At 38.4% G+C, this 9,029-nt stretch overlaps 1 protein-coding gene across 2 annotated transcripts in view; it reads left to right on the forward strand.

The window, feature by feature from the left end:
• Positions 1-3,460, forward strand: part of sfswap (splicing factor SWAP) — a 63,174-nt gene extending 59,714 nt beyond the window's left edge. For both annotated transcript variants that reach the window (XM_067575309.1, XM_067575310.1), the window contains one exon: positions 2,685-3,460. In XM_067575309.1, the coding sequence (XP_067431410.1) occupies positions 2,685-2,750 (66 nt within the window). In that variant the 3' untranslated portion in view covers positions 2,751-3,460. The remainder of the gene's footprint in view (positions 1-2,684) is intronic.
• Positions 3,461-9,029: the final 5,569 nt, after the last annotated feature.

Consider the following 9,029-nt stretch of genomic DNA (forward strand, 5'->3'; position numbering starts at 1 on the left):
AACATTTCTGTCCTGGTAACAGCAGCAACTACAGGTCCTAGAATTTTGTTGGCAGTAAACTCTCTTTGAGAAGCCACACACAGAAATACAATAAAGAGCAACTGGTGCATCTGTTTTTACTGCAGCCAAAAAAACTTGCATTGGTTTAGTAGAAGTCAGGAAATCAATCAGTAATTGGACTTTTTCCATCATTTAATGACCAGCCATGATCTTATATCACGCTGCACACTGTGCGAGTACTTTTCTACACTAACAGCTCACTGTGGTTGTTCCTTCTTGTCCCATTACTGGCTGCAGTATTTAAATATTAAATATCATATATAATGTTTAATATTTAAAACTAATGTGCTGTCAAAAAATGGCAAAAAAGACCAGCTTTTGTTTTGTAGCGTTTTTGATGAATGATCACTGTTAGTGAACTCAGTGACAAATACATTGTGCTCTCTGTGACTGCTTCACAATAAAAACCATCCCGTTGTTTGCCAGTTGAATGCTTTTACGGTGAACAAGAGGCAGTTGGAAATGTGTGCTTTAGCTGCAACTTGATACAGCCCTGATGTGGCTGTAGGAGAGTGAACAGTTCATTGTGAGGCTAATATCAATGAGCTAAAATAAAAAAGCAGTAACACTGGATTACATGCGTGTATAATCTCATATGAATCCCTTGTGCATAGGCAGCTGCAGGATCAGTTGGGCTGTCTGTCACTTGTTACTACAAGCCTTTCAAACCCAGCACTCAGTAATGTTTGTTCACTTCCAAGACAGGTTTAATAATTTGGCCGTCTACTTGAATTAATGACATAATAAGTAAACATTCCAATTATAGAACCTCCGCAGGTAAAATGTATCACATCAGATTTAAACCGCTGACTTAACTGTGAGCGACAACAGCCTGGTGTGGAGTGAGCAGTTTCTCAGTCAGGCTGAGCTGTCAGCAGTGGGTTTGGATTATTTCGTTGTTCATTGTTTTCAGATTGAATCTTATTTTTGTTCTATAAACTGGCGGATGATGTAAGGAATATTTATGCGTATTTATAATGGGATTTGTCCTTTTTCTGCATGTTTCCACAATTAGCTATCTTGTGTGTGACAGCTGTAATATTACAGTACTTGTGATGATCTATTAAAATGCATTTCTTTTCTTACTGTTTTCATTTGCCAAGCCACTTGCAGCTGACAAGAAATCAACTAGAGTTGAGCTACTTTCCATTCAGTTGGTAATAGTTTAGAGCATTGTTTGTCATATTTTGTGAACACTTCTCCATGTGTGTTTGAGTATGTGTGTATTCAAATACACCAGGGTTTAGAGAGAAACAGCCTTTTGAGTGATTTGATATGACAGCTCCTTCCCTCTGTGATTACAGCTGTTAATTTGTCTCATCTGTCAGGAGAGCTCAAGGGTGGATATTTGTCCATGCGTGTATGAATCACTCTCGGGATGCAAATTAACACTTCATATTCAGCAATTCAAGCAGTTTCCCTCTGGTCAGCAAAATTTACATTTCTACCTGAAGTGGGGAGAAATTGAAAACAAAAAATTGCATTATGGCACCTCCTTACAACCTACTTTACATTTCTCTGTTAAGCTCTACACTCATTTTTTTGTAAATGTAACTTTATTTTTTTTTAGTTTAAAAAATTATATATATTTTTTCTACTATAATTGACAATTACATATAATACATTTACTGTTGGCCACTGAACAGTTAGGGATTAGATGCTTTTGGATATAAGGATTTTGAGAGGAGTTAATATACAGGATCCTCAGTGTTTTCAGGGTATTACTTTGTACTTAAAATACATCATGTGTTTAAAGATGCATTAAGGAATTCCTAACAGCTAGCGGGTAGGAAGCACACTCCAAAACAAGCAAGCAAGTTCCCTTAATATACAACCTTAAACATGAGGTGATGGTTGTGAACTCATGAGTAAAAAATCAGGGTCCTCCTGGCTTGCTAAATGTTTGACGCTCTTGTAGCTTCAGCTCTCTGCCATTTCCGTCTGGTTAGGTAAACCCCAATTAGCTTCCGCAAAGCTGTGTTTTGAAAGTAGCTGCCCACACTCTTTATTTGGGGAGTTTGATGAGAGCCATAGGGACACAGGCAAGCAAAACAGCAGAGCTTAAACAAACCAATGAGCTTAAAGCCCCTGGAAGCTGCGTAGACTGGGGAGTTAATTCCCAGTGGGAATAGCAGTACTAGCAGCTCTTTCATACATCAGGTCTTTTAAATTAATAATAATAACAGGAAAGTTTCTAAATTGGGGAGCAGTAGTACACTGGAAATAAAAGACTAGTAACATGTTTGTCACATCAATCAAATCCTATTTGTCAATAAGATAATTTGCTCACTACCTTTGCCTCAAAAGTTTTTATTGCTTCACTGTGTTGGTCCCCAGTTCAGTTGTTGATTCTAGATTACTTGAACTGTTTCATGGAAGTTCTTAATTGAAGTCAGAGAGGAATCAATAGATGGAATTTAAGTCAAACCAAAGTAGAAAAAGTGAAGAAATGTATCTGGAATAACTGTACATAGCATTCAGACCTTCATCGTCTTGGCAGTTTTACCCTGGACAGGAGTGGTATTGTGCTGTTGCACCCCATTTAGTGATGGAGATTTGTGGTACATTAAACTAATGGCTTCCTCTCCGTGTGTCTCTTTCTCTTTCTGTCACTCTGTTTTCAGGATCTGATGGCCAAAGTGCGAGCCATGCTTGCCACCTCCAAGAACTTCCATCCTCCCAATTCCTAAAGAAAGCGTGGCTCTTTACCCGCTACGACAACCTCGGCCAATCAGCAAACGGCGTTCTCCAATTTCCTGGAGATTTATTCGGCCTGGATCTGTTTTGACTACCTGTGTTTATCCCTGATTTATCATTTCATCTTGATTTGAGCATCAGCAGATTCAGTTTGGTTCCATTATCTCTTCTGCAGTAATGTGAGAGTGAAGTAAAGGCACTCGCTTAAGTTGAAATATCCAGTTTCACACTTGACCTGATAAAAATGGCTCATCAGCTGGGAGATCATGTCAGCAGTTGACATGTTTTGATGCAGGGAATGTCAAATAGTGGAAATAATCCATATGTTATTTAACATCCTGTTTGGAAACACTCCACTTTTCTCCCACGTGATGACAGCTATTCTCTGCAGCATTACCTAACGCTGCTGGAGGTCTGTATTCTCTCCTTCTATGAAGGGTTGTGTTGTTTTGATCATTTCATTTCTGTCCTCTCTCATCTACCATTCTGTGCTGTTGTTTTCCCTCCGTTTTTTTTCCTCCCCCAGCTGTCTTTTCTCTCCAGCACCTCACCCATCTACATGAGAAGCTGTTTTAATTTTTTACTCTTGTCCCTCAGCTCTAGTGCGTGGCCTTCTATTTCTGTTCCTCGTTTGTACTGTAATGAATTTAATGCAGAATTACTTTCTAATCCAGACTGTCAATAAAGTTTCAATTATGATTTACATCTGGCCCTTACGCCTTCCCATTTTGTTACAAAAACAACTTGTCATTGAGGTTAATGTCAAACAACTTGTAAAATAGATAAAACTATTTACAGACTTTTTTATTATTATCCTTTTCACCTTGATGAACTCCATTATGACACACTTGAGTCAAAATCTCAACAATCGACCCAACCCAGGATGAAATGGTGTTTACTGGCCCCAGAAGTTCACCTCCATTGACTGTATTAAGTTTACTGTCACAGCAGCATTGCTGATAAACCCTGCAAACATAACAATTGATCTGCTGATATCCTCAGGGTGTCTCCTCCTGCTGCTGCTGCTGCAGAAATGGCACTTGTGACCCAGTGTGCAGTTAAACCAAGATACAAACATTTTTAGTAGACTCCTGCCTGATGACCTGAGTGCAAGCTCATAAGAGATAAATACTCAGAGAGATAACCTGTTTTTAAGCCACGCAAAGCCTTAAAATCATCAGTAAAATGTCAAGATCAGTTCTTTAACAAACCAGCACCCACTTGAGAGTCACTAAAACAGGGGAGCTATGGTCTTCTCCCAACTCTCATTTAAGGTTTTGCTACATTATCACCACACTGGTGTTGTCCTGTTTTTGGTGAGACATGTAAACAGAGCACAGCAGCATTGTTGTGATGAAATCAATCTATCCTTTCCTTCACCAGCTCTCCCCTGTTCAGGTGTACAGGTACGTTAGTTCAGGGTTAGAGAATGGTCTCAGCTGTCAGAGGGCTCAGGGGATTTATGACATGAAATGATTAATGATACCCACTGTGCGGCATAATGATAGGTACACACATTTCACCGTGTGTCTTGTTAACTTTAAAGTTGCTCCAGCTTGGTGTAGAACAATGCCCAGACCCTATCACAAGGACATCCATTATATTTTTCACACAAATTGAATATTTGCCAGGAACAGATTAACTGCAAGTTATGGCTGTGTGTCATCAGCATAGCATCGTCTTCAAGTAAGGTTACCCAGAGGGGGCATATTAAGAGAGAAAATAATTGTGTGTGTAGCACACGGACTTGAGGCACATCACATGTAACCAAGAACTGTGAGGGACAGTTCCAGATGAGGCAATCTACTCTGACCATCATCACATTTGCTAACATCATCATAGTTGACCACATAACCAAAAGAGAAAAGGGACTATCCTGACATCATGGCACCTGACAACAAACTCTTCTCCAGTGTTAGTAAAACTGAGAGGTCTTGTTTTCACTACAGAATACTAAAGAATGAGCACAAGAGTCAGGACCTTCAAGTTGCTTAAGTTGCCATTGAAAATAGGAAAGAAGACACACCAGCTACTGTTCATCCAACAAAAAGTTAATGTGCCTCTGTCCTCAACACCTTTTACAGATGCACCATTAAAAGCATCCCAACTACCCAAAGGCTCTACAGAGGGTAATTCAAACCTCCTCTAACTACAGCAATAATCAGTTTTCACCTTCACCATCAGGGAAACTCTACATTAGGACCTGTGCCAACAAACGGAGGAGTAGCATTCAGCCCCAGAGGATGGGAATGATGAACACTCCAGTGGTCAAGTTCATATAGCAGTATACTAAATTTAACACAAGCAGTTTTATAAAGACTGACACCTGAACTCATTTCTACTAATAAGAGCATCAAGTTTTCTCCCTGTTAGTGATTAGATTCAAATATTAGACAAGCCGTCAGTACTCCCATCTCACACTGAACACTGATTCTGGCAAAATTTCAGTCTGTGTTCAATCTGATTTTAGTGCTGCGTTGTGCATAGAGTGCTAGATGGAGTGGAAAATTGGGTTGGATTGGTTTCTGGTATATTGTGCTAAATTGGCTCAAGACTTTTCCTCAAATCTGCACTGACAACTACAGCGGTTGGACACGACATGAACACCAAGGAAATATAACGAGTTGAATTCTGGTTGAGAATATGTCAAAGCGGTTTGTCTAGTTGGTGAACAAACACTACAATATAATATACACAAGTGAAGTGTTTTCCTGTAGTTGTTCATGAAAATTGTACAAACAAGAAGCATTTTGTGCTTTTTTGCTTGTTTGTTTGATCAACTATCATAATCCACACTGGCTTTACCATACTTATGTAGCATATAAATCATTTGTACACAGGATTTATTCATATAAACAAGGTAAAATTGTAAATGTGATTATCACTCCACCATGCCTCAGTGCAATTTTGCACAAGTCAATAGAAATTGTTTTAAATCACATTAGTATTGTGCAAGGTCTGCAGCAACAGTTGTCTCCTAATTCACAATAACAGAAGAAAATGAGTGCAGCTATGGAAGGAAATTTGGAGTGGAGATATTTAAGAAGGTGTCTTTTTCAGTGAATGGGATTTGAAAAGCCAAAGAATTAGACAATAGTCAGCTAAGTATAATTAAAGTCATGAGTGTTTATTGGATACAAACACTCGCAATTACAATTTTCACGGGGAGAAATGGATTGGAAGGAAATTGGTATCCTACTAAGACAATTAATTCAATTATATAACAGATTTTTTAATCAAATCTAGAATCTAAAATCTAGATAGCACCATTTGCTGTCTCTAAGGAAAAAAGGTTTGCAAAACATGTGTTCTATCAAACACGAGAATGTATGAATCTCTAGAGTTCAGAACAAAATTAATTAAATCCATTTTACTGATGAACACACACTTTCTGACTTGTTCCGTCTAACACACACACAGACCCTGCAGCCATATTGGAAATATTGCAGGATGGAAGGAGAGATTTGTGCCTCTCACCAGGAAACACTGAGCTGCAGCACCTATCTGCTGGGTGTCATGTATTATAGTGCTGTGCCTAACTCACTGAGGCAGTGTTACTCTGTCAGACAGGCATAAATGCAATAGTGACATTTTAAGTAAACTGAAATCTCAAACAAAATAAAAGCTGCACGTTCTGCTGGTAATTTCAGAGCCTTGCACTTTACTTTTCTTCCTGTGTTTCTCCACTTTGAAAGGATGGAGCTGAACATCTTATAGAAAAGGTCAAAATGAGGTACAGCAATACTGTTGGAAGGCAACAACAGTCTTACATTTGGCAGCACTTTTCTTTGTACAATGGTTCTTGAGGGCAGGCTGAAAGGTTCTCTATTGATTTGACACTGGACTGTTAGGTAACAGCAGGGCTGTTTTAGGCTTAGTCCAAGTGAAGTCTCAAGTCATTTGAAACAGGTCCAAGTCATTGACTGAAGTGTGTCAGATAAAGTCTCAAGTGAAGTCCTCAAGGGCAAGTCACTAGTCAAGTCTGAGGGTCCTCATACAGAGAGCAAAGCATGTCCAAAAAAGAAAATCAAAAGTTGGTATGATATCAAGTGTTAATACATCTTCAGGATGACTTAAGTCCTGAAGGATATTATTATTAGTAATTTTTGCACACTGCTATTATAATTAGTCATATTGCTATTATTGTTGTTGTTGCTGTGCTTTTCTGTCTCTTTCCCCCTCCCTCTTTCTCTCTCAACCCAACCGGTCAAGGCAGATGGCCGACCACCTAGAGCCTGGTTCTGCTTGAGGTTTCTTCCTGTTAAGTGGAGTTTTTCCTTGCTGCTGTCATCAAGTGCTTGCTCATGGGGGAATGTTGGGTCTCTGTAAATTGAAGAGTACGGTCAAGACCTGCTCTATGTGAAAAGTGCCAACAGAAGATAACTTCTGTTGTGATTTGGCACTATATAAATAAAATTGCCTTAACTTGACAATCTTAGATTACGATTTGAATCATTCAATCATACAATTTTTAAACATGTAAGCTTATCCACTATTGGTTAAAAGATAAGGCTGGTAATTTTCTATATTTTTCTTGTCAGTAAATATCATATGCAATGCCAAACCATCAATGAACTCATCCTATTTACAAGTATAGTGTGTTTATCCAAAGCCTGATATATTGTATTCCTCTGTGCCATAGACCTCAGTTGTTGTCGAAAAACTACAGTATTAAAACTACATCAGTGATTTAAACTGCTGCACTGGGTGACATGTTCCTTCACCACGAAGAGTTTGGGCACATTAGTTTGTTTAGAAACAGCTCCAGTGACTAATAACAGTGATCATGTTTTCAGTCTCCACAGAGTAGTAGTAGTGTATGTTCCGTTTACAGAGCTTCATTAGCTTGTTGTGCTACATATCACAACCTCTTGACTTTATACTGAATTTACTTGAGAAATTTACAATGTACAATGTAGTACGAAAGCAGCATAGTCCCTGAAAACATGCTAAATATAAGAAGGGAAGAAAACTGTTAAGCTTTTCATTTTATTTAGCTCATTGATTTCCAGAAATCAGCCACAGTCTTGGATAATAGGCCTAATGAACAAACACACAAGATTCTCTCATGTACACCCTTAAAAATTAAGGCTCAAATAAGAACTTAAAGTGGTCTCTCATAGCCATATGATACTGTTTTTAAGTACTCATTCATAGCCCATTGGTTTTTCAAGGAATGTTTTGTATTGAGGGCTTTAAAGAATTTTATAAGCAGGTGTTTTCTACCAGCTCTCATCAACAAAACACCTGTTTTCACATCACTGAGTGTTGTGTGCTTACATTTCCAACAACCTTGAACGTTTCAGTGGAGAATGTTGCATAGTTGCATAGCTGTGTATGATTTAATGTGGCTTGTCTGACAGCTCTTAATCAAGTTTTCTCTAAAGACCCATTGATAGGCTAAAAGGTTCCATGTCTTTTTGTTTGTTTTTTGAAGGGTGTGTGCATGCACTATCACAGACGGATCATTTTAGCACATTTGGGCAAAGACCATGGATGATAAAGTTTCTTATCATTCCCGGGTATAATATACAGATGAAAGGGCAGTAATGGTAATCTTCAACATTTTTCAGAGATAAAAATAACAGTTCTATGAATAACAAAAAGGGGAATTTAGCACATAAATAAGAAATCTGTGTGCCATTATTAGATTAATTTATCTGTCAAACTCTGGCACACTGTCTGAAGTTGGTCAAGTTTTACAGCAGAAGTCCAAGTCAAGTCTAAACTGTACAGCTTGGGGAAGGTAGACAGACAACTGGACAGGATGCATTATGTTCTTTCTCACAAGACAAATTGCAAGAATAACAGAAAAAAAAGTTTCTAACATGAATTATTTGGCATCCTGGATCAATTCGCCTGGGATCCCCACTAGCAGTGGAAATGATTAAGTACCTTCCATGTTAGTTTTATTTCGGCTTGACGTTGTGCTACATGGATGACTGAGATTAATCAACACATGTTTCTCCACATAATTAAACATTTGGAACAGATAGTCAAAGCTGCTTTATAAATGAATCCATCTTTTGGCATATGAGTGCACAAATTGTTAGATGAGGCATCTCCATAATAAGTTCATGAGTTCATAAAAAAATATACCAGATTTTTGGCATTCCTTTTTTCCTATCGGCAAGTGTCTTGCCTACTGTAGGTACTGTACAACACATCTAGGCAAGACCCATGCATATGACACATGGGTCATAAATTCAGTAAGCAGGACATTTTTTTTTGCCCTTTATCTGTGTGTACAGCTGCACTGGCTTTGATAAGGC

Source organism: Thunnus thynnus, chromosome 19, assembly GCF_963924715.1.
Source record: "Thunnus thynnus chromosome 19, fThuThy2.1, whole genome shotgun sequence".
Lineage (NCBI taxonomy): Eukaryota > Metazoa > Chordata > Actinopteri > Scombriformes > Scombridae > Thunnus > Thunnus thynnus.